This window comes from Patagioenas fasciata, chromosome 7 (genome assembly GCF_037038585.1).
Source record: "Patagioenas fasciata isolate bPatFas1 chromosome 7, bPatFas1.hap1, whole genome shotgun sequence".
Lineage (NCBI taxonomy): Eukaryota > Metazoa > Chordata > Aves > Columbiformes > Columbidae > Patagioenas > Patagioenas fasciata.
Window position 1 is genome coordinate 19,754,678 of NC_092526.1, and position 25,825 is coordinate 19,780,502.

The following is a 25,825-nucleotide window of genomic DNA, read 5'->3' on the forward strand; positions in this document are numbered from 1 at the left end:
GACTAAGGAACATACAGTACTATAATATCGTGGTCAAAACCATAGAAAACGACGACAAAGGAAGGATGTTTTTAATTTTTTTTTTTTTCCCCCAAAACCAGAATAAGTGGACTCCACCGATTTGGTTGAAACAGTGAAAGGTCATGTAAGCTTGTATTACTACTGATGGAGATTAAATTAGTCCTATGAAATAACTTTAGTCACTTTGGCGGAGAATACAAAGGTTTGAGAAAACATGTAACCCCCTTCCTCCCAAAGTACAAACAAGAGATCCCTTTTGCAGCGCAACCTCTCCTTGGCGGTTACAGATCAGCAGGTTATACACGAATGCTTAAACCACGGACTTCAAATACCGCCATGAACACAGACAATGGAATCCTGGGAGAGTTACAACTTTCAAGTCTGTCCCTCCAGACACAGTGAAATCTCAAATGTTAGGCCCGATTAGAAGCTAGGAAAAAACCTTACCTCTTCTGTCTCAACATTTGCAAGTGAAAGATGAAGCATTCTTTGCAATAAGACCCTGAAACAGATCTTTTGAAAAACTATGTGGTTCCCCTACCCTTGGAATTAGCCCCTGACTGGAGGCAAGAGCAAGGTGGAGAAGGAAGGGGGAAAACACATTGACAGGGTAAGATACGAGAGAAAACAGGAGAGAACAGCAGTGAGCAAATGTTCATCAGCTCTCTTTATGAATTTTTATTTACTAAAACATTCTTTGAAGGGTTTCAGCATTAACACTGTTACTTGTAATCAACAATTTGCTCTGTACTAGAAAAGCAACGAGACCTCTTTGAGATTATTGCACAAAAACCTGGCAGCAAACCATTAACAATCCTTTGAAATGAACATGTAGATCAGTTTCTGAAACTCAGTTACAGAATGTCTCTAAAGTACAAAATAAATATAGTTAAAGAATAGAAACTAAATACAGTTGCTTTTATTTCAATCAAGTCCAGCAAGAAAATATTTTAATATGGCAAATACCCCAGCACTTGCAGCATGCATCCATAATCTAGCTATTTCATCATGAGTGTGATCATATTTCCACCGCTCTCCCCAAAATGTATAATCTTGACAAGAAATAGAAAATAGATAAAATATAACATGAAGCATTTCCTTTTAATATATATTCCCATTTTGGTATTTAATGCTTACTCTATAAATATATGCTCTCAGACACAAGAATGCTTTGTAAGTGTGTTATTGTGCTGTTTTAAGATTAAAATATTTTACATTAATAAGTCCAAAGCAGTTCATTCTTTAGTCATAATTCCAGTGAAAACAAATTTCTTCTATTTCACTAAGCATCAAGACCGAAATTTGTATTTTATCAGTAAATGCCTTTATGCTGATGACTATTTTAAAATACATCTAAGTTCACAAAAAGTATTGCTTATCTGAGTGCTAGGTAAATACTATATACAGGTAGTCAAAGAGTAGATGAAAAACATCATGTAGTGCTACCGTTAAGAAAAGTTTTTAAGTAGTACAAAAATTTCCAATAATTTATCTCCTGGTTTTTTGTGTGCTACCAGGAAAAAATTAAAGGAGATCAAAAAAGAATCAAAATATTTATCCCAACTACTTTCAACTGAAGGAGCAAATCATCCATTTTTTAAAGAGAAACAAAGTATTGCATATCATTAAAGTTTTCTACTAATTACAAAGTTAATTTAACAAAGTAATATGGAGGCAGCATGTGATAGATTTGAATTAATATAATCTGTTAAAGTAATACACAATTGAAAATTAATGATCTAAAATCCTTAAGAATGCTTTAAATCTAATTTCAGCATAGTGCTACATATCATTCAGTCTGGAAGGCTAAAATCAAAAATTTTGAATCTCATTCTAATATAAGCAAAGTTCATCTGAACTTTCTCTTAAACCTTTTTAGCAGCATAGTCAGCTTTATAAAGAGAAAAAGGCAAAATATTACCATAATTTACATATTCTAATAATCTTTCCAAGGCATCAAAGGACCCAGCTTGAAATACCTACAACAACTGACAAAAATATATTAACATATACTTGCATTTACATTTTCAAAAATTTGTAGTTAGTATTAAGTTGGCCTATGAAGCAGTAGTAAAGTGCAAAATATTTTGTATAATATCTAGTGATTAGCTTTTGCTTCTGTGGAATACAAATGAGGAAGCCTGGCTCTTCCATTGACAGATATGGTGTTTGATGGAGGACCGACCTGGAGGTGCGGGGGAAAAAAAAGAAAATAAAAAATATTAACCTAACATCTCAGATTCTTCTCTCTGTAGTATGATACACAGTATTACTTCAAGGAAACAGAAATACTGCTACTTCAGTTAGCATTTTTCTCATCACAATGAAAGACCTCCCATATGATTTCTGAACAAAACATGTGCTACAGAAGTAGAAATTTAAGAAATTACTTAAAACCACATTTTATCCTATCTAAACATTTCAAAGCACACATAATTTTCAGACCTTGCTGCAAAGAAATACTTGAAGAAATATCACTAAACCAAACATTTTTTATTAAGTATTGAATAGAGCTGATTTCTAACAAAATCTTCTAACATTCCTTCATACCTTGATAATGTTTCTTTTATCAGGAGCAAACTGTAGGATAGACAGCAAAGACCTGGGAGTTACTGGGAGCTGTGGATGCTCCACAGCCGTGCAAGCCTCATGCCCCAGCACATAGTTTACTAAACACAATGAAAAGACTCTCAACAGAAAAATGGTTAAAAAGAAACCTCACTTGACCCATTTTAGGTTAGTAATTACTGAGGGCCCTATTGAACAGAGAAAACCAGCAACACAAAAGGCAACAGATCTTGGCATTGCATACTCACAACATATTAAGTAAAACAGGAAAAAAATTTTAAAAGAATTGGCTAGTGCTGCCTGCATGTTATTTTTTTAATGATTCTCTCACAGAGCTACAAGAAGGAAGAGTACGGTTAGAGGTAAAAGTGAAGCAAGCACCTGACAGCCCCTTTCACAATTCAAAGGGATCAGGTTATTACGCCCTTTACCGAGCGCAGCATGATAGTGGACACTATGAGCTGAATGCCTTTAACAAGTCCCTTCAATACCAGAAAACACTTGGAGGTGCTAACAAGTTAATGGTACAAAATGCTTCATTTCTCTGTTTGTCCTGCTACTGTGAGTTCTCCCTGTTAAACATAAAATGAGACCACGTTTTTATTAAATTTACCATAGGTCAAAAACCTGTCAGACATACCTGTACCACAGCATCTGTGCTCTGGGTAAGAGTGAAAAAAACAGCATGCACAATTCTATGTTTGGCAAAATTTCTTCATTGCATTTTGTGTGTGTGTGTTTCAGGGAGGGAGGAGTTTAGGCCTTTTCAGGTTTCTGTTTTGTAGAAACTCTTTACGCTTACAGAATCTTCACTATTATAATTTCTCCTTACAAAGTGCAGCTGTATCCTTACCCCCTGCCTCAACAGACACCATACTGAGAAAGAACATCTCCTCACAAAGAAGACAAAAAGAGCAGAAAAAGGACACCAGCCATCATCTCTCCTTTCCCCCATGCCATTCTTGTACCTAGATTGATAAAGACTATATGGGTGCAATCTACCCTAAGAACATTTGTATTAGAAAAGAATGAATAACCACATAAAGAAGTTTTTCTTCGTTTTCTTTCTCATAGAAATAGACTTGTTGAATTTTGAAAAGCACATTATGAACTTTATTTTTTAAAACAGTTACAAGCTACTGTGCAACAACCATGCCTGTGCATATTTTCCATAGAATCATAAAACAAAGTTCATACACTATACAAAAAAAAAAAAAGCTCATTATTATTCAGAATGTAATTATGCATTGGAGGGGGAAAAAAAAAAAGAAAAACAAAAAACCAACTTAATAAAAATATATGAAAACAAAATCCAAACAATATTTCTGGTAGAACAGATAGACTTGACCTCTAAGTGACTCTGAACAATACAGCATTCATTTAATCTTATCCTGTTTCTAATGTGGCAGTGGTTAGTGACATGAAGTTAGAAGTAATACTACAGTGTATTATGTACTGCATTTACTGACTAGAGGTCAAAACCTAGTCGAGCGTACTTGTAACCTTTCCTGGAATCTGAATCTCCTTATTCAGTGTAGAAATTATGGGAGGTCTACAAATCTCAGAAAGGCTGTTGCAGTGCTACCCTGAATCAAAACCTTACATATGGAATGGATTGTTTTAATACCTGACCATCCACTGAGAGATGTTGACCTCAGGGAATCAAAGGCTTCTGTAAATCCAAAAAAAACCCCTCACATCCACCCAGCACATATCTTTTGTTTCTTTCAAGTTTCAAGTGAGAAAGGGAAGAGAAAAAAAAAAAAAAAAAAAAACACAAAAAAACAACTAGTTAATTTCTTTAACCTTCTGCAATGAGAAATTATTTCTCAACACTGAATGCAAAATACTAATGCTGGGTCAAGAAAGCTTTGTGTGAGACTATCATTAAATTGTCTAGTTACAAATTTAAAACAATACAGATTTTTAAAGTGTACAATGTTTTACACAGCCAGAGAAGTATAGGTGAATTTTAGGAGAAAGAAAAGAAAAATTAAGCCACAGTTTTAACTTGAGCGGGTGGGGGGAGGTGGTCCTACCAGGACTGTTGGCAAAACATTGAGAGCTATCTCACTAATGACACCAAACAGCAGGAGTAAGCTTGTACATTTAAGCTTGTACATTTAAGAAGAATTAAGAATCTGATAGAGTCTAATAAATAGAAAAACACAATATTCAGAACTTCTATGTGTTATCTGCCTGCAAAATATTGCAGCCACTTCAGGTCTAGCATGAAGCTACTTAGCATGTGTCTAAAACCATACCACCTCAAACCATGGAAACACAAATAAATAACTGAACTTGTTCCCGATTTTATGGAAGAGGTAATTGGTAACTTAGAGATTTCTAATTTATTTCAGGAAGATTTCCAATTGGATTTGTACTGCTTGAAAATATGGACACGGGAAGATTTGTGTGTACACTCACCAGTTTATTCTGCAAAACGGAACTCTCGTCCCCACCTCCCTCCCACTGTTACGAGACCTCCTGGCACCACTTTGTCTCAAAGCCAACTTTGAGTGCATTGATGAAAACTCACCCTTTTCAATCTGGCAGCAGCTTCTCCAGAGCGGATTGCAGCCAGCAAGCTCTGGTGGATCTGTTCTGGGTCAGAGTGCTGGAACATCGTCATGGTTTGTCTCTTAGTGACAGGGGCTGGGTGGTCACTGGAAGCACCTGACTGTGCCTGACTCTTCTGCTCACTATTCACATTGCTGGCTTTCTATAAAGGGAAGAAGTAGGAGGAACAACAAAACATTTTAATCTGAATTAGTCATACATTTAAAACTAAGTCAACCTGGCACAAGACTGCATATCAGACTGCCACCCTTCTAGTGTTTGCTTCATTCCAGATTTCAGAGATCAGCTACATTTCCATGATAGCACATAGTTTCTCTCTCAGATAATTATGCCAGCAAAATTGTATACCCCCATTCAAGTGTTTGTGCCATGATCACTTGAAGCCAAATTGATCACATTATTCAGAATTAAATTTAAGAAATCAACATACAGAATGATGAAGAACAAATCATAAGCACTCCCAACATAAAAAAATAGGTATGCACAGTATAAATTATTTAATTTACTGTTATTCGAAGTAGGGGATGCTAATTATGGCAAGAAATAATTATTTCCAATAATATGAATGAGGCTGTTTTATTTTAACCTTCCCTGTTTTCCTGTATTTCATTATGATGCTGTGCAACTGCTGGACACGACAAGGTGTTTCCATTGTATGAACACAGTGTGTTCCCATCAGGGAGCCAATCAGACCAGCCTCTGGACTAGCCACACTAGATGACAGCGGATCAACAGTCAGCCAATATTAGAAATAAAGTTTACCTTATCTATTTGACTATTCAGTGCCCCCCCTGTTACGGTCTGTAAGGAAGGATTTTTCACTTCAGGCACGGAGGTAACTGAGGAGAATTCAGCTGCTGAAGCAGCTGATGAGAGTTCAACAGGTAATTCCGCTCTCGGTGCCTGGCTAGAGATTGCACGCGTCTTATTGAATGACTGTGACCTTTTGACTGCGGATGAGACAGCAAGAGCGAAAGGGGATGGTCTTGAACTGGAGTACGGCTTTGGAACTGCAAAAGTTCTTAGAGTTTTTAGGTTCAACGGTGCTGGTGGACAAGAGGGATAAACTGAAGGTTTATTGCTCTTAACAGGAGAAGTGGAGGATTCAATTTTTTTCCCATCATCAACTTTTTCTTCATCTGCTGGAGTAGAGGAAGAACTTGTTTTAAGTAAAGAGAAGGAAGTTGGATCAGGTGCTGAGATATTTTTTTCCATCTCTGTAATTTTTGCTTCATTTTGAATGGAATTAGGAGCACAAACGGTACTTCTGGCAATTGCAGACGTCACATAATGACCTGAAGCTCTTCGTTGCATCTGCAGATAAAAAGAACTAGGCTTCATTGTAGGACTTAATGCATTTGACTTGTCCAGGGTCTCAGAAGAAACATTTGTATTATCCAAGCTTAGCAGCAGTGGGACATGCTGTTTGGAAGACTCCATTTCTGTCTGATGGCTCTCAGCAGTCATCTCAGCTCTGGACGTCACAACACGTTCAGAAATGCTGTTTGCTCTGTGCAGCAGATCATTTGCCGCTGCAGGTCCATTTTGTGAACCACCCTGTAACTGACCCACATGTTTTGGAAGATGAGGAATTTCAGCTTGCACTACAAATTCTTTGGGGTCTTCATGCTTCAGAGAGTTGCCCAAAGTAGCTACCTCTTGATCCTTATGATCAGATGGAATTTCTGACTCCCAGCTCTTCATTATTTCTACGGATTTTGGAGGCACTATTTTATAAGTAGTCATTCCAATTTTTGGTATGTAATCTCTTGTAATTTCATTAGCGGGCTTGGGTTTAGGTTTGGTGTCCTGCCTATAAAGAGGATAATCTTTTACAGGAGAGCCACCTGGAGATTTTGCAGTTGCTTCTGGTGAAGCAGAAGTACTGCCGTTTATACAAACGTGACTCTGATCTTTGATGGGAAGTACTTTTTCATGGATACCTCCTTGCCTCTCAAGATTTTGTTCTGCTGAAGTATCTCTATTATCCTCTTGTATTCCCTGCATCGCTTGAAGGTGGTGGTTGTTTGTATCTGTATTGTGTTGAGGGGCCAGTCCTCTGAATGTGGATGATTCACAACCCTGAGGAACAATAATTTCTTTCTGTGTAGTCCTTCCCAAATTGCTATCCGATGGACCTGTCTGGATTGCAACATCCTGAGTTTTTACTGTGTCCACGCTGGCTTGACTTGTTTTGTGATCTTGCTTTTCTGGAAACAGTTTAGTGTAATTCCAGTGATTTACGGTGATGTCATTTTTACATGCCTGGCAGTTTGATAGTCTGTCAACGTCAAGCTTGTCATTTTCTCTAAAATCTACTGTTTTAATTTCAGCTGTCTGAAGTTTCCCTTCTTCTGTTGTTCGAAGGAGTTTTGTATCACTGTGATCTTTAAGAGAAATTCCAAAATTAATACAAATGCCAAAAAGATTCAACCTTCCTCCTTACATCAGGGAGCCTCGCATCCAATGTATTTAACTATGAGGACTGGCTCCTCACTGATACTGAATTTTCTTTAACGTTTACTTTCAAATGTTATATATTTATCTGTGAGTAATATTGCCAAATAATAATATTCGAATTCAGGTATTCTTCCTTAATTAATAGGCTACTGGTGCCATGCATCAACTTCATAGAAAAATCTATTCTAAAATCATTTAAAAAGTGCTACTGACTTTCAGTTGATTATATAGGCATCTGTGACTCAAGAGCACAAGAACTACTCAATATTAAGTTAGATACAATTTTTATTTGGTTCCACACTTTTGTGGTTTCTGTTCTTTAGTTTTAACATTACAAATGTTATTTGTCAACTACACTTTCTGTATTTGTGCAATGGAACAACTGGAAAAGATATGGACAAAAAATTTTCCAACTCTCTTTTTCGAACTGTTTAGCAGGTCTGATAATTCCATTTTCTGTCCTCAGATAAAACACAGATAGTCCTCTCCAAAACACAGGAATATTAGGGTCAAATTCTTTTAAATACAATATTGGAGAAAATGAAATTCTTTTGGAATAATACTTTGGCTCAGTATTTTGTGCAAAAAAATCTCTCTTCATTTCAAGTATGTTATAAAATGGCAGCTAAAACTTATATCACATATAAACAGGACTCATGCAGTATGTTGTTGTGATTTATAAACAGAAATGTACTGAATGTAAAACACTATGGAAGGCCTAATATATAAATCTGAAAATCAGTGCCACACAAAAGAGTAAAATAAATCAGTCAAGTTGCTAAATCAATGGAAAAATTAATGATACATTAGATGCACAGGGTGTTGCCATTCCTTTTCAAATCAGCAGGTTACTTTGTTCTATTTGTGTTTTAAAATATTTGCATTTTCATGCAGAAAACTCATGATAATTTTGTAAGCAAAGAACAAACTTTGGCCTGTCTCCTTCCCTGCTGTGGTGCGGTGCCCATGTCACACCACATGGCAGGACAACCTCTGTGTCCAGCCTTATATAAAAAAAAAACCTCAAAAAACCAAAACTACAGTCAATTCCTGACACCTCATCTCAAAAAGGATACACCAGATCTAGAGAAAGTATAAAGAAAATAATCTGATGATAGCAATTCAAGAGTTGACTGTATTGTTGTTTTTTTCAAAGGTATAGAAAAGTTCTTTTCAACCTTGTTTTGAATTATTAAAAATGAGTGGGAACTACTCACCATTGGTTTTATTTTGATCCAGAATACTAAGCTTCCTGTCCTTTTCAAACGCAGCTTGCTCACTGCTTATCTTAGTCTGTAGTCCTCTGCAAAGCACAATAGTATGTTAAATATGCCAGTATCATTCATTTCAGTAAACACAAGAAACAATGCAAGAGAACTGGCAATATTCTCCAAACACAGATGGATAAAATAGAATCACTCTGCCAAATATTGGAGTACTCAACAGAATAGGTTATTTATTAAAAAAAAAAAAGGAGGAAATGCTGCTGTGATATTTTACTAAAATGACACGCAGCTTTGCTCTCTTCTGTCTAAGCAGATGATTAGTTTTCCTTTCCCTTCTTCTCCTTCTCTTTACTTGTGCAGTTTGAACAATACCCTTTCCAGTAAGACCTTGGTTTCAGTGAAGCCACAGAGGTGATAGTTTATCTTTCATATAAGAGTGTTCTCAGTGTGAAGTGTTCTGACATCCCCAACATTTAAAATGTGTCCTTGATTTTGCCCCCAACACGACAGACAGGGAGCTGCATGAGATGCTGACTGCATATGAACACATGAACATGCAGTACAGACTTCTCAAAATAGTAATGAAAAATTTTCTGTCACTTTCGAGAAATACTTTAAGAACAACAAAGAAATATGCAGCAAATACCTTACTTACTTACTATACATTTTGTGAATGCATACAATACCTGTCCTCAGATCATGGGGGACAGAGAACTGCACAAAACTTGAACAAACCCTTAATATTTTTTGGAGAAGTATTAAATTATTTGCTTAAAAATGTAAATAAAAAGCCAAAAATATTTAAAAATTATCTTAAAAAATATTAGAACTTCAAACTTGAATCTCTGTTTAAGATAATTTCGCTTTCTGTAGTTAAAAATACTGGTATTATGAAGATTCCAATTCATCTGCCAAATCAAATGTATTAGTTGTCAGAATCCAGTGCCTTGAGCTGAAACATCTGCTTTGAATAATTTAAAATTATAAATTCCTCCATAACCATCCATCCTCTTGTTGCTTGTACATTCCAAAATATACTGTAAGTGTCCAATAAACCACTGAACAGGAGTATATGCTCTCAAAATTATTACTGGAACAAAGTTAAAGCTCGGTCCTGCACCCCATACTCTTGCTTATCTCCAATCCCTTGAACACAGCTGAGGGACTGAACAACTAGTACTCACAACAGGCTGAACTGCTTAAAGAAAAAACACATAAACAAGCAAGCAAAAAAAAAAAAAACCCCAAACCAAAGAACCCACAAAAAATCACAAACAACCCACACAACAACAACAAAAAACAAAAGCCACAGAACACCACAGAGTATCATTAGAAAAATCAGTGGTTTCTGACTGCAATATTATACATACCTCTGGTTTGATTAAAAATCACTTCTTCAGAGTAACTAGATCTTCCAGAAAAGATCTGAATTATCAAAAGGTTTCCAGAAATACAGGGAAACCCTACTTCTCATTCTGGAATCCTTGTTATATTTCAGAAAAGAAAGGATTGCCAACTCTAAAGTCAGAACGCCGATCATGCCAAATGATACTCACCAGGATTATAAGCCACGAAACGCTATTAGAAGTTAGTGAGGCAAAAAAAGAAACATCCCTCAGACAACTGGCCAAACTGGCCCAGTACCACAGGTCTGATAATTTTCAAGTTCAAGACAACTTCAAAATAACATTTGGGTGATCCTTCTCCTTGTAGATCCCCATAAAGCAGATACACCCAAGCAACTAGAAAAATATTCATCAGGGCACAGCACCAAAGGTTTTTTGCAAAGCCCCATTTGGCCTTGGACTGACAAGAAAGACCCTTGAAATACAAGTCAAAGCTCTCGTTACTGCCTTGAAAGTTCTTGGCTACTAGAGCATTCCCACATTTTGTCTTCAGTACAATAATTGAAATAGTTCTTTCAATTTAAATTGGGAACAGTAGCCAGTTTAGTTGCCCCAGGGAACAGAGAAAAAGTGAATTACATTAACACAATGGGACTTCTCTAGATAATCAACATTTAATTCAAGCAGGCACTAACTCATGCTAGAAACCTGCTGAGTCAGGTAGTTTAGCAAACATGCTGAAGGGCAAAGGTACGGCATCACCAGAAGGGAAAAAGAGCGGTTAAGAAAACTAATGTGTTTATTCTTTAAACAGGCAGAATTGTTTTCCTACGAGCAGATGGATCAAGACAGGTTGAGACAACTGGCTAATATATAAGAAAAGAAGAAAAATTAAAACAAAAACAAATATGCAAGCTATAGATAACTGTGGCCAGCAGATCAGAAATGGCTGATTTATCTGGTTTTCTCCAATTGTAAGAATGAATTTGTAAATTCTCACTTAACTAGTCAATCCAAATTTTTTTTTGCAGCACACTGCTCAATAAATACGCTGGATATTTTAGAGACAGGTTCAGCTTTCCTGGAGCCTGGCTGTTTGAGTAGTAAGAAAAGGGAGGTTTAAACAGAATAGCCTGCAGAACACTTTGTTGGTTTTTTTTTTAAAGCTTCATGAATTACTGTGCATCGGGGAGTGCCAGAATGAAAAGTAAGCATATTAAGCTCATTCCTCTCTCACAGTTCTCTGTTCTGTGCTCCAGAATGAAACAGAACTCTACATTTGCCTCCCCCATTCCCTCCCCAGTGCTCCTTTCTTTGTCACAAAACGTACTTACTTGCCATCTGTGCTCATATTTTCTTGTTTTTCTTCCTTGAAGCTTTGTGAGTTGTCTACAGAAACACTGCCAGGAACTGAAGCTGATGTAGCAGGATCATTTTTTTCAGTTTCCAGTGGCACTTCAGCAGTGCTGAAGGCTGCAGTAACCTCTCCTGTACCAAAAGAGCTGTCTGTACTTGCACTGGCCTCTCTCTGTTGCACACTCATCTCTTCCCTTTCATCAATCTCTTCAAGGTTGTACTCAGAGTTCTTGACACCTACACTCACAGGAAGAAAAATTAGGGAGAACCACAAGCAAACAAACAAACAACACACCACACATCTCGATTCAGGGTATAGATACAAATGGACTGTGAAGTCAACCTAAGTAGTCTGAAGAAGGAAAACTGAAGAGACTTTTCTTCATAATTCAGTCCAAAAAAAAAAGACTCATACAGAATTTTAGCTTATATTATTTGCTAGTTCTTTTCAATTCTCTCCTTACAGAGAAGAATATGCTCATCACCCTGCTATAGTCCGTTTCTGCATCTGTAACCACTGTATAACATTTTCCTTATTTAACCTAAGATCAAAATATATTTTACGGTATCATAATTCAAAATTTCATGGGGGCAGACAGTTTATTTTACCCAGATTTCTTAATAGTTCCATTGGCTCTCCACTGAGGTTTAAAATACACAATTCCTTTATATCAGATATTCTTTGTATCTCTAACATACCTGTATCACATGTAAGTACATTAGAGAGCTAATGAGCAAACCCAATCTCAGTTTTGCCTGCCATTTGAACAAGTTTGCTCACCACTATCAAACATTTCCATAATTATCCTAAGTGTATTAAAACACTGTTAGAAGCATCTTGTGCAATGCCCCGTATTTCAGTAGAAGTGCCCAAAAATAAAAAAAAAATAGGAAAGTGTAAATCCATAAAAATAAGGAAATTGTCAACTAGAGCATAGTTCAGCTAAAAGGTTTTATTACTGGATTAGGACACAAATAATTCAGTGTACTTGGAGTTAAACTAATAAATCCACCTATTTTGATTTCCAGAGGGACTTACCATCTCCAGCTTCACTTCCCTGCCTGGCAACTTCCTACAACAAGATGATGATTCACATTTTTCAAATATTAGTAACTAGATAGTACAATTAACTTCTTGGCTTTGAAACCTGCATTCTATAAAACAAAGAAAATAATTCTATCTACATAGTGCAATATGGTGCCATGGAACGCTACTGACAACTGAACCATAAGCAGGGCACTCTGCCTGACCTGACCAAGGTACACGTGTCAGCTTTGTGCACACCAGCACCTGTAACACACAGGCCTTGCACTTCGGCAGGTTGGTCTCAGATTTTTCTAAGGTCTATCAGTAAATTTCCAAGTGTAGACCAAGGCTAAAAATGAAAACAAAATACTGGCTTAAAGCAAGCAATGCTGGAAAGTAGCAGATCCCAGAGTCCAAAATATCTTAGACTCACATTTTTTGTACAGACTGGTATCCTACAATGCTCCCAGCACTTCTAGAGAAGTACATTGTTACAGAAACATAATAGAGGACTGTATCTATTGGAGAAAGTCTCAGTACAGAAACTTTGATTTTTCCAATAGGGTAATTAGTTAAGAGTTCAGTAATACCAAAGTTATTCATGCACAGTTACAGTGCAACTACAAGAGCCAAACATTTTACTATTTAATTCTAATTTTTTTATGGCAGTCTTGTAATAATGCTTTGTAGTTACACATTAAGCAATGTAATCAACATGAGTCACAGTGCTGAATGCAGAAGTGATTTAGATCCCCAGGGAGAGGCAAGACTGCAAAGTGTTGCACGTGAGCTCCTTCCACGCAGTTTAAGCACAGGTACAGACCAATGTGCCACACCAGTATTAAAGGGACTCATTGGGCATTTACTATTAGTAAGGGCCTTCTCTTCCTCCCCAGTTCCCACCAGCCCTTTCATATTCATCTAGGGAAAAGTCATGCCAGCAGTCTAATGCTTAGGGAGATTATTTTAGTGATAGCAGTACAATTTTGTGTGTGCAAAGAGAAATACATATGCCACAAGACACCAACAAAGCATAACAGAATGTGGGCAAAAATCAGACCTGCTGAGACTATTCCACAGCCCATGAGCAGCTCTCAAGAACCCGGTCTCCTTCACTGATGAGAACTATTACGCCACAGGCCTGAGCCATCACAGCCTCAAGAACAAAGACTAAGACCTTCAGTCTAAATACTGTGGAAACCTGAATTATACAACAAAGCACAGACAGGACTTCTGACAAGACAAATGGAAGCATTCTGGAGTTGCTATGGCTCTGTGCCCAGGCACTGCTGTCACCTTTGTCACTTTTCCTCTGGAGAGAAGTATAACAAAAGCCGAGTTGCACCTATACTGATGGGATGAAAATTTAGCTTGTGTTGGTAGGAGATATTGCTGACATTCCTGCTACATGAAAGTCTGTCCTTTGCTGTGCTAGGAACACTTCCAGGCTTTGGAGTGGACTAACCTGACCTACAAACAAAAACAATGCATACACTTTTTCTGAAGTGCTCTACTTCATCTATCAGCATAATATCAGCCTTGCTTGGAATTAATTTCAACTAGTGGTTTGTCATCTGTTACTCATTCAAGACCTGAGCCACCACTGCTGCAGCAGAATACAGTCTGAATGCATTTGATACATAAACAACATTTAACAGCCATCCTTTACATACGCCATGCACTTAGCTCCCCAGAGGAAGAGTTCAGATTTACGACTTCTTTCCAAACCCTCAGTTTAGAGTTTTTATATGCAACGTATCACTAGGAAGTACTATGCAATACTGCATATATACTGGTGCCTTACAGTTTATATAATCTGTATGTAATGGCATATATAAATTGCATTTTTGTCCATTTCTTCTCTGTGAACATTAGTCATTGAGTTTTAACTAGCCCTAAGAGAACATCATTAAAATTTAGAGGATGACATTGTGAAGCCGTATTTGATGACTGACATACCAACTGCAAGTCTCCTTTGAGTCAGTAAGAAAACTTCACAAGAGAGAACAGGCTGACACAGCTCTGGGAGCTGTTGTGCTTCTGAGCACCAAAGCTGTAAAGCCTGATCACATCATGTTAATCTGCCTGTGTTTTTGCTCTTGACTCTATAGTCCTTAAAAATGTTCTTAAGAGATACTGTAACCAAGAAGATTATATCAAGGGATTTGTTTGATGGGAAATCATTTTAACATCTGTAATTTTAACTTTTTTTTAAACACCATTTCGCCCTCTTCCCTAGGAAAAACAAAAAACAAATAAAGAGCAAGCATTAATTAAACTTTGGGAAGGGGAACAAAAATCATAACTCAGAAAATAATTTGTTGTTCATAATCCCAAATGTTCAAATTAATTCTCTCGAAGTGTTTGTTCTAGTAGATCAATTACTTCAAACTACTTTTGTCAAGGTACAGTCTGTTTTTACACCATGTGAAAACTGTCATTTCACAATAGAAACATTGCCTATTCCAAGTTATACAGTAGAGTTCCACTTAGTGTTCACTTGTCTATTAGCTATGCCCTACTTAGACACCAAATAACATTTATTGAACATTTGCAATTATTTGGTTTTGGGCAGAAGGTAACACAATATTTGCTGAAGTAGCAATGCATAACAGAACTCCTTTGGGAACACGAGGCACAGGTGAACAAACACAATGCTTCCAGAAACCAAAAGCAGAGCTAATGCAAATGGAAGGAACTACTTGAGTTTATATAATGTTAAAATTATGTTCAACTTAGCAATTAAAGAGATATTGAGCTATTTTATCTATTTAAAACAATACCCAAATGTGCATAATTTTCAGACTAGGAATAGGACAAGTGTACTGCAATTGATTTTACTGCAGGTGAAAACTGATTCTTACAGCATGATGGGCTTTGTTTAAAAGGGCCCTTGACAAACAGGCCTCAGGACAGTTTCAGAAATACCACCAGAGAGCAGCAGTATCCCATGAAAAAAAGAAAAAAAAAAAGGCAACGAAGCTGTGCTACATGACTTGTCTCTACGTTTACAAAAATGCATTGCATTAAGTCTTCAGCAAAGGACGTTGCATGAAGAGATCAGCAGCAGAACTGGAGAACAAGGACTTACTGCAGAGGTAAATCCCAGGGCTCAGCACAGACTGTTCTAAGCCCAGTGGAGGTGATTACATTTTTCTATTTTTTGCCATTACAGTTAAAATTAAAATATTTAATTACAAAACTCATATTGCTTCAAACAAGCTATTTCTATAAAGTTAGGGGCTGTTCATCTATGCAGCACTCAGACATTACAGTGATGGGAAATGCAGAAACTCTAGCATGAGTCTACAATCTTAAGACAGCAACAAGCTCAAGAAAACAAAAAAAACCCCTTGATTTTAAATTGTAGTATAATGACTTTCCTCATCATCTTAGACCCATCACATGTAGATAAACTAGTTTTTAACAAAGAAAATGAAGTACTAATAAACATCATTAAGAGCCATTCACTTAGAAGAGACTACCCTCCTTCATCTGCTACAACAACTAGGAAAAGGACGGGTTACAGCTTCATTACATCTTCAACCTCAGACTGCACAGTATAGGTTCATACTTTCCATTTATTAAGTTATATATTATTTCCATTAAAGATCATCTCTGACATTTCACACAAACTGCTCTAAACACAAACCAAGCCCCAATTTTCTGATTACTGGTCTTTCCCCCCCACACACTTTGCCAGAGTCCTAGGATGGCAGGTGACTTTTTCAACTCTTGTGGCACATTTGTTTTACCACTCCAAACGACTGCCATCTTGAATAAAACAGCTAGAAAACTACTCAAGAATTCCTGTCAACTAGCAAAGGAACTGAGTGTTTAGTTTCATATTTTTCATATTTACCATCCCTGGAGGTGCTTAAGATGTGTAGATGAGATTCTTAGGGACATGGTTTAGTGTCAGTGTTGGGTGAATGGTTGGACTCCATGATCTTGAGGGTCTTTTCCAACCAAAATGGTACTATGTTATAATGCCAGTGGCGCTCCACAAACTTAGTGTTTATCTATTTCATTCTTAGCGAAACACATTGAAGAGTGATTTTTCCAGAGTGCGCTGGCACTGATTATTCTAAAAGCTTTTACAAATTTGAAAGACTCCTAGATACCGTATCTTGTACCTGAACCCTACAGTCTGATGCTTTCAAACAGCAGTATTTAACAGTACAAACTGCATAAATTTAAAAAGTATTATGTTCAGCTGCTAAAGAATAGTATTTTAAATAGCTATACTTTTATAGATCACATTTTTTTCCATAGCACCCAACAAATTATTTAATTTAACATATAAATAACTATTTATGCATACAGTTTGTTTACAGCTTATGTTTTCGCAGGCTGTTTAGATGCAAAACAAAGGACAGGCACAGATTTGCTCCCACCCCTGGGCTATGCAGGTCAAAGGCAGCACAAGTGGGGATTCTGAAAGCCAGACTGGACTTTAGTTTTTCAAAAACTTGTTATGAGGTACACAAGAATCACAGAAGTTCTTGCTTGTTCTTGTCTACAACATATGGGGGAGGAGGGAAAACAGGGATAATGTTTAATTTATTAAATGTAAAGCACAGAGACAAATACAAAATATATTGTATGTGTTTCTGTAGACAGTAAAGGTTAAACATCTGTATTTTAGAAAGCCATATTTGTACTTCAAAGGCATTAAAGCAATAAAACTAGTTCTACACTTATGACACATCTACAGTATAGTAATTTATTACTATGAATTATCATAAGCTTGCTAGGAAGTAGATTTAATCAATGCATTTGGGAAAAGAACCAACCTGTTTCAGACTGCATTTCAGCAGCTCTTTCTTCCACTTTAGTAGGGGATGATTCTGTTGACTCTGTTACTGCAAAAAGATGAGTAACAAGCTTTTTTATTGCCTCACAATTTCTGCACCAACACAAGTTCTAGATAAAATGTTAAATTGTGATCTTACAGACTGGCAAGTTCTTCAAGAAATGCACCTTCTCTTAAGCAACCAGTGTGCCTTGTCACATTTCCCAGATATTTTAGACAGAACTCTCAGGTATTTTTGAACCAAAGAGAACTGAATTTTTGATCAAATAGAAGAATTACAAAAGAACAATAAAAAACAATACCAAAAAACTCTAAAATTCTTCTTCTCAGTCCATTTCCTGTTAAGGCCTCTCTGATCCCCACTCCAAGCTGTCCATCTGACTAACACAAGCACACAATTGTTATGGTTAATCTAACTATAACTGATTTGATATTTTCTGCTTTTTCCTGATCTGCGTGCCCTAAAACCTGCCTGCTTTCTCACACTACGTGAGCCAATCTCATAAAGTAGTATTACTGCTCCTTACAATCTGAGGATGTTTGGCACTTGAAGTTCTTATCTCATAAGGTGGTATTTCTTTAAAGTTGAGCCAAATAGCCATGCTTTCCATGGCCTCCCAATTAAACAGCATAAAAAGATTACCAGTCTCATTACTGCTTTGACTTTGATCTTCGGGTGCTCTGGAGGGTGGTGAGGGTGCTTTGCGCTTCATCCTCCGTAGAGAGGAGTTCACCGAAGAGGTGTCACTGAGTGGCAGAGAACCTTTCCGCACTAATCCCAGAGGGCCCTAAGAAAGGAGACACGAGAAAGAAGATTATTAGCAAAGAAAAACAGCAAATGAGCTCTAGCAATTATTCTCCAAAAGTATTTATAATGTACATTTGGGAAAAAGAGAGTATATACCTATTACCAGTACGCATTCTGTTTCTCATCTTAATTCCTTCAAGGAGTAGGTTTCAAAAACAAAAAATTATTAAAAAAAATTCTAGAGTAATTTAATATTCACCAAGGTACAAGATATAGCAGTAAATCAGTTGTTACATACAGTATAAAAGAGAATTTGAATTATCTTCTGCCTGAAGGCTATTCTCCAAATAATTCTTTTCTAAAAGTAGCTAAAAATCACTGTGGAAAGAAGCTTCACCTACACCCCACTGCAATGATAGGACACAACGTTTCCTTCTCTGTTCCTTCAACAGTAGTCCTAATTGGGCTATACACATAATTATTCGGATTTTGTTTCTCTACTTGAAATACCTGAACTTTTACAGAAATTTTTTGAATGTCAGCTTTCAAAACTTGCCTTGGAAAGTACAACTGTCTTATGATCATAATACTTACTTAAGTTAAATTGTAGTAAATTGCAGCAGCAATAATTATAATACCTACTGATGTGAAATTGTAATAATGTTCTCATTATTGTAGCAGAAGACAGAAAAAACATCTCAATTCACAAATAATCAAAACCATTTTAAAAAACGGACAAAAGCTACCTGCTGAATACTTCATAGTTTCATGATATAAAACTGCCTTTTAAATTGTTTCCAAAATATATTTTGTGTCTCATAAAGACAGTGACTGTCACTCTTAACTGCAGTTAGTCTTATGCTGAAGAAACCTTGTATTTCCACATCTCTTAGAAAAATAACATTCAGGATCCCAGCAATAAAGAAGTATATTTTGGCACTAGACACGTGTGCCTATTTCTGTAGTAATTCTGATCCCTATCACTTGTCTACTCGACAATATAATAAAATCCAGTAGTGACATTCATTTCTTCCTAGAAGGATTCTCACGGCAACTGATGTGGGGTCATCTTCAGAAAACTTCTCTGTGCTTCAGTTAATCAGCCCATTTCATGAAACAGGATATCAAGAACAGAGATAGTATAAATACACCTACAAATTTTTGTTTCACTGATGATCCTTTTAAAAACATCACTGACAACAGAATTGCTGCCTGTGTCAATATCCACCGAATAAGATGCTTATCATTTAGAAAGCTATCACCAAGCAAATACACGCTGAAGTGAGTGGGATATTGAAGACCAAAAGCTAGAATATTTGATTGTACACAATGGAAACTATAAAGAAAATTACTCACAAGAGAAAAGATACTGGCATAAGATGTCTGTGAAGCAGCGCATGGCAGCTCCCGCAAGATCTCAACTGAATACCTGAATGAATGAATGAACTGGCACAGTGAAAACCATCCTCCAAGCTGCCCTGGGCATGCTCAGTCATCTGTTTGTCCCACTTCGATACTTCACTTCACTGTAAGGAGCAACACTGTCCAAAATGTTCATACAAATCTTCTACCAATCAATATAATGCCAAAGGAAGCAACTCAAACCTTTTGCAGCAAAGCAGGACTCAGTTTTAAGGAGAGAAAAAACAAAGCACAAGGTGAAATGTTCTTTTAAGAACAGCAGAAGATATGGAAATTGCATTCCACTCCTAATCAAAAATACTTGCATTCTTAAATAGTTTTTCAGCAAGTCAGATTCTAGATTAAAATATCACACAACATAAATCACTTTACACTTCTGTAGTTTCTTATTCACAGTTCCCAAATGGTTCTAGAAGACAATGAGTGAATAGCATTCAGCTTTTGAATTTGTGCAGAAGGGGATGTCAAATATAACATTATTTCCCCAAATGAGGCATTTTTAATTGCCAAATTATTTTCCTTCTTGCTGTTGGGCAGTTCTCTTTTTGTCCTGTTTGGTAGCTGCTCTCCAGGCTGCAGCCCCTTCATCCTGCACAAAGATGTTGTTTCTCTGTGCAAAGCTCTGCACCCTCATCTACCTCACGCAGGCTCCCTCAGCTGACGCGGCTGGCACAGAGCTCCGCACGTACTCGCTCCGCTAAACAGATGTCACCAGAGTTCCCTCCTGCACAGAAAGAGTATGTGTGTAGGGGGAAAATAATGTTCTCAGCACAAATGCTACTAAAAGATTTTTATAAGCCTTTCTACTGCCCTTTGCATCCAAAGAAACAAGTGATTTGCAATGAGAGATTTCGAGAAAGTACAAAATGTTCCAGTTAAGGTTCAAGTGTTGAACAGATTTTCTCAGGAATTATTCAACATATGAATATTAAGAGCTTTCAAATCCTAACAAAGGCTGTAATGTGAAAACAGTACTTTAAACAGATGGGAAAAAAATTAAAATAATGTTATTAAGATGTATCTGACAAAGTTATGGAATATACATCTGGGTGTTCATGTGTCATACCAGCTGCCAATGATAACCAGTGTTTTATCAGTTACGCTCAAATTAAAATTCATGTTAGAATCACTAAAGTAATCAACCATACTTATGCAGAGACACCAGTGAACTGTCATAACTTCAACAACATATGCAGCAGTTCCATGTTTAACACTGTACATCCTCCTCATCCTAAAGCAACCAAGGGTGAATATGAAGCTTCTTAGCTTCAAATGTGTACAGACAAATTCGGCACCAAATCCCACACCACTCCAAGCAGACACTTGTAGAGGTCAGTGCTTCCCGAGGTCTAGCCTCTGACAGAGGTGGCAGATATGGTGCCTGGCACTTCTTATCATTTCAAAAAGCAAAGGAAAGGTGATTAAGCCACAGTAATTTTGCAGCTGGAATGAAAGCAAAAAAAAAAAAAAAGCACTAGAGAAAGAACGTAGTGGTAGTGGAGCCTTTCAGTGTGCTGGAAAGCAGACCTCACACCAAGGGTCACTACATGCACATTTTCATACCACCAGTACCTCGCTCTTCTGCTCCACAGATAACTAGGTTTAGCAGAAGATATACAGACAACTGGGATATCAAAGCATGGTATGAGCCATATTGCTAGTATTTCTTCCCTTGGTACAAGTTTGCAGGCAAACACATGGCCAAAGAGTAGCAGGAAAAAAAAAAAATTGCTCTTAAAATGACTAATGCACTCATGACTTCGGCTTCCCAAACTACTTAAACTTAGCCAAAGTATTACAGAAAAAGGAACATATCTCTGACCTATCAGAAAGGAAGGGCATACAGAATATATCTGGAGAAACTCAGCTGGTGTCATTCTGTCCATGCACTTGATATTACTATTCTCTCTTATGTTTTACCGACATATTTGCTGGCACAGAAGTCAATACCATGAGGGGATACGGTTATGCATTTGGTACACTGAAAAGCAGGTTCGTGCAATGTTCACTGCCAACTCTGAATCATACCAAATGATCTTCATGCAAACTTCAGCAAGAGCAAACAGGCAGTCCTGAGCATTGTCTTCCCCCAGGTAACAATGGTTATGTTCAAGACCCCCCTCAAGTCCACAGTGCATCATTGCCCAATCTCTTCTTTAAAGGGTTGACCATCAAGGTTCAGGCAACTGAGCCTCTGGTGGAACTTCTTAAACATGGAACTCAGCCCTCCCGGAAATCTTAACTACGCCATTCTGTAGAGTTGCTAATAAGTGTTCTCAGAAATACTTTATGGTTTAGTTGCGTCCCATCCTTCCCCTGTTCTCCCATCTTCTTCCATTTCTTTTCTAAGGGCGTAGACTGGAGATTTAAATTTCTTTAGGATTCCGGCCTGTGCAAATAAAAGCAAACTATATTTCTACAGTTGAGAAGTTTCATCCATCATTTAAAACTGAAAATGTTTTGACTAAAAATCTCCACTTATTTGTTCCTACCCAAGCATAGTTTACGTACGCTCCTTTACGATAACTGAAAACAGCATAAGGAGACAAACATGCATGGGATAAAGTGAAGATACCACAGTCTAATTTCCATAAATCAAGCATTAGGAAGAAAATCAGCAATGGCATTTTGGACATAATCAAATCCTTTTATTTTAAAAGAAATGTCCTTTTAAAGAAATGCTATTACTAGAAAATTGCATCTACTTTTATGAAAACTGTGAAGATACACATACCACATTATAGAACAGCACTTAGCAAAAACCCTTGAGAGTCCTCTCTACTTGCAAGTGTATTTAAACTTGCTAGTCCTAAACATGCTTCTGATAAGAGCCATCTTGTCCAAAACTAGACCTGACAAATAAGAGAGGGATTCCAGTATTAGAGACTAACATGCTAATTTCCAGTCTCATTTAACAAAGAAATTTGCTAGACAAACATTAACTATTTAAGCTGTACTACTCACCTTCCAAGTCTCATAAAGAATGAACAAATGACGCTACACAGTAACGTGTAAAAGCTACTTTTACATCCATTGTACTAATTTCTCCCGTAATAATAGGAATATATCTCAAAAAACTAATTACATAATCAGTCTGAAATTGAGGCAGAAAAAATTCCAACCCTCATACCAAAATGTAACTGCTTACATGAAGAAAAAGCAGTTTCTTTTTTAAGGGAAATGAAGTAGAGAAGCTGTAGGAGGTAACATTAAAACCCTTTTTCATACTGTGAGAAATTGGGCTACAATACGCTGTGAATTTGAAGAACAACAACAGTGCGAACACTGTTCCCTTAAAGTTGGCTCATTCCACTGTTTTCTGATGTTACTACCAGGCAAACAGTTTACCCAGGCAAAACTGTCATTTCACTTTGTCTTCTTTGTGGATGTTACAAAAGATATTTGACCATAATAAGGCACATGCAAAAGGTCATCCCGGTCCATAGAAGAAATAAAGTATGTATCCAGTCTGCCAAATAAACTGAAGGGCAAGGCTTCAAAACTTAGGCATTCTTAAAAGCAATATGATTTGCAAGGAAATGTTTCTTGCTAGGCAAAAGCAGATAAAAAGTAACCCTTAAGAAAAAAAGAGTATAACCTTAGTTTCGTAAATTAACTTAATGGGACACAGCAACAATGGGGAAACTCCCAGCCATATTAAAGAGCCCAGCAAACACACTGATCAGCCTGCTGAGCAACCCGAACCAGACTTCAACCAGCAGGATGCTCATTTTCAACAGTGGGGAACACAAGAGACCAAATTCTTATATTGTTTACAATCAAATAATTGTGGTCCAATGTGACTATAGTACTTGCCATGCTACTGAGAACTGACTTGGATTAAGTGAGAACAAAATGGTCGCTTTGTGTTGAGAAAACATCAATGCACATGATGCAGATGAAAAAATGCTGTGCGATCATCAAAACTGACTTGATTCTACAGTGCTTCTATGTTTCAAATTCAGTATGTAGGATGTCAATTATTGGAATAAATACTGATTCTTACTGTGTATTTAAATAGTGTCCAATTTCATTTACAAAGTTGCAAATCCTGTAAATGCCATTTTTATTTAAATAAAATTATCTTACATTGTCCTTCGCCTAATACCCAATATTTTTAAGGGAACTGTCCTTTATTCTACAGTTAAGGGAAAGCAGAAGTCTCAGTAGCTAGAGATGCCTTTTTGTTTATTTTACAGAATTCAGTGGCAGTAAGCTTCCACATCTTCCCCTTGCCAGCATTACTCAAACAGTGCTTGATCTCACAGCAAAACCAAGTATTAGCTGGTTTCTGTTAGCGATGGAGCCATATTATATTTTTTCTGTTCTCCTAATTATGTGCATACAGTTTTGAAAATCAAGAGTCTGATTCACCCACATGAAACAGAAGAGTTTAAATTCGAAGGGATCTCTGGAGATCTGTGTTCTGTTGAACACAAGGTCTTAGATTAGGTTATTGCAGGAGTCTGTCAAAATACAGCTTGAGTATTTTCAGTGAGGGAGCTTCTACCACTTTCTCTTGAGTGACCTGTTCCAATGTTCAGTTATTCTCACAGTGATTAGTTTTCTTCTGAATGGAATTTCCTCTGAAGCAAGCAATGCCTGTTGGCCCTTATCCTGTCACCACACATCCTTGTGGAGAATAAACCTCTACTATCCCTGTAACACCTTCCAAGTATCAGAAGAATCCAAGCCTTCTGTTCACTAGAATATTTACATTCTCCAATGTTTAAACATCATGGTGGCCCTCCACTGGACTCTTGCCTGTTTTTAATTTCCATCTTGAACTGCAGGAACCAAATCTGGACACAGTAGTACAGGTGTGGCCTAAACAGTGTTGAGTACACTAGGTTCAAGGCAGATCAAGTTTGTTGAGGGTGGGTGCATTCAATTCCGTGAGTATTGGCCACACTACCAACTCCTCAGAAACTCCACTTGACAATCAGTGAGCCATTAACCACCACCATTTGAGCCATTAAGCCAGTTTTTGTCTTGTGGTTCATCTGTTTAGTCCATACCTTACTATCTCTTCCACAAAAAAAGTTGTGGTAGACTACGACAAACACCTTGCTAAAATAAAGGCAGCTAACCTCATCCTTCATCTGTGGACTTCTGCTTGCCACTAACTTATGAAAGCCTTTATTGTTATTCTTTACATCTCTTGCCGCTTTGAGCTCCAGGCTTGCCTTTGCATTCCTATCTGCATCTATCTACATGCCCAAGAAGTACCTCTGTATTCTTCTTTTGGGGAATTGCTCTGTCCCCTTTCCAGCCCTCATATGCCTATTTTTGTACTTGAGCTCTCTCAGTAGTGCACTTAAGTGGGAGTGTTTATTTTTATGTCTACTCCTTTTCCCGCTTAGGGGAACGGACCACCCTTGTGCCGCAGGAAGGCTCTCTGAAAATATCTCAGCACTCTTCCAAGGAGCAGCTTTATCGCCCAAGGAGGTTTCTCACAGGATCCCTCCTAAGAGTTCCCTGATCAAGTTGAGCAGTATGTACTATGCAGTCCAAATTAATTCCTTAGGTGATATTTGTTGGAAAGTAGATACTAAAAAGACTAAATATTTTACATGAATTAATACAATTCAAAGCACAATATTTGCCCGCATTTATGTCCCAAAACCTGTATTATCTGATAAATAATTGTGCAACCAGATCAGAATGAAACAGAAGTCATCTTTAAACATATGCCAAAGGCTTCTGATTTCTAAGGGATCTGCACAAAGTAGTACAAAATAGAAAACACACACAAAAATATAACTTAATCCGGACTTCTGTCCTTTCTTCAGGAGCTATTCAGCTTCAGTCAAATCACTTCAGATGAATAAGAAATGTCAGTACAAAATAATAAATCTAAGCAATTTTGTTGAGTGACAGATCCTAGCCCAGCAGTTATACACTACTGTTAGACATAATAGGATATTAATCAGTTCAAGTGTGTTGACATTAATAAATTATTTTCAAAAAAAATTGAATTCAATTAAAAGACAAACATGATTAGGTAAAAAAAGATAATGTTGTTGTTGTTGTTGGTTTTTGTTTTGTTTTGTTTTTTAAATAAAGTTTCTTTCATTAAAATACAGAAAGAAACCTTTGTCGTCTTCAAATCGTAAAGCTTTTCCAGCAGGCCACAATATACAAATTCAGAACTTCTGTTAAACAGTGCTCTCTTGTGGTTCTGTGCATCAGTGAAAGAGTAAATCATTGTACAAAGATAAAGACAGTTTGAAATTTCCTGTCTCTGAGTCTAAC

At 37.0% G+C, this 25,825-nt stretch overlaps 1 protein-coding gene across 10 annotated transcripts in view; it reads right to left on the reverse strand.

The window, feature by feature from the left end:
• Nucleotides 1-684: 684 nt before the first annotated feature.
• Nucleotides 685-25,825, reverse strand: part of COBLL1 (cordon-bleu WH2 repeat protein like 1) — an 84,105-nt gene continuing 58,964 nt past the window's right edge. For all 10 annotated transcript variants that reach the window (XM_065840793.2, XM_065840792.2, XM_065840791.2 and 7 more), the window contains 7 exons: nt 18,044-18,188; nt 17,381-17,449; nt 11,536-11,794; nt 8,847-8,932; nt 5,932-7,556; nt 5,129-5,311; nt 685-2,206 (listed from right to left, as the gene is read on the reverse strand). In XM_065840793.2, coding sequence (XP_065696865.1) covers nt 2,120-2,206; nt 5,129-5,311; nt 5,932-7,556; nt 8,847-8,932; nt 11,536-11,794; nt 17,381-17,449; nt 18,044-18,188 — 2,454 coding nt within the window. In that variant the 3' untranslated portion in view covers nt 685-2,119. The remainder of the gene's footprint in view (nt 2,207-5,128; nt 5,312-5,931; nt 7,557-8,846; nt 8,933-11,535; nt 11,795-17,380; nt 17,450-18,043; nt 18,189-25,825) is intronic.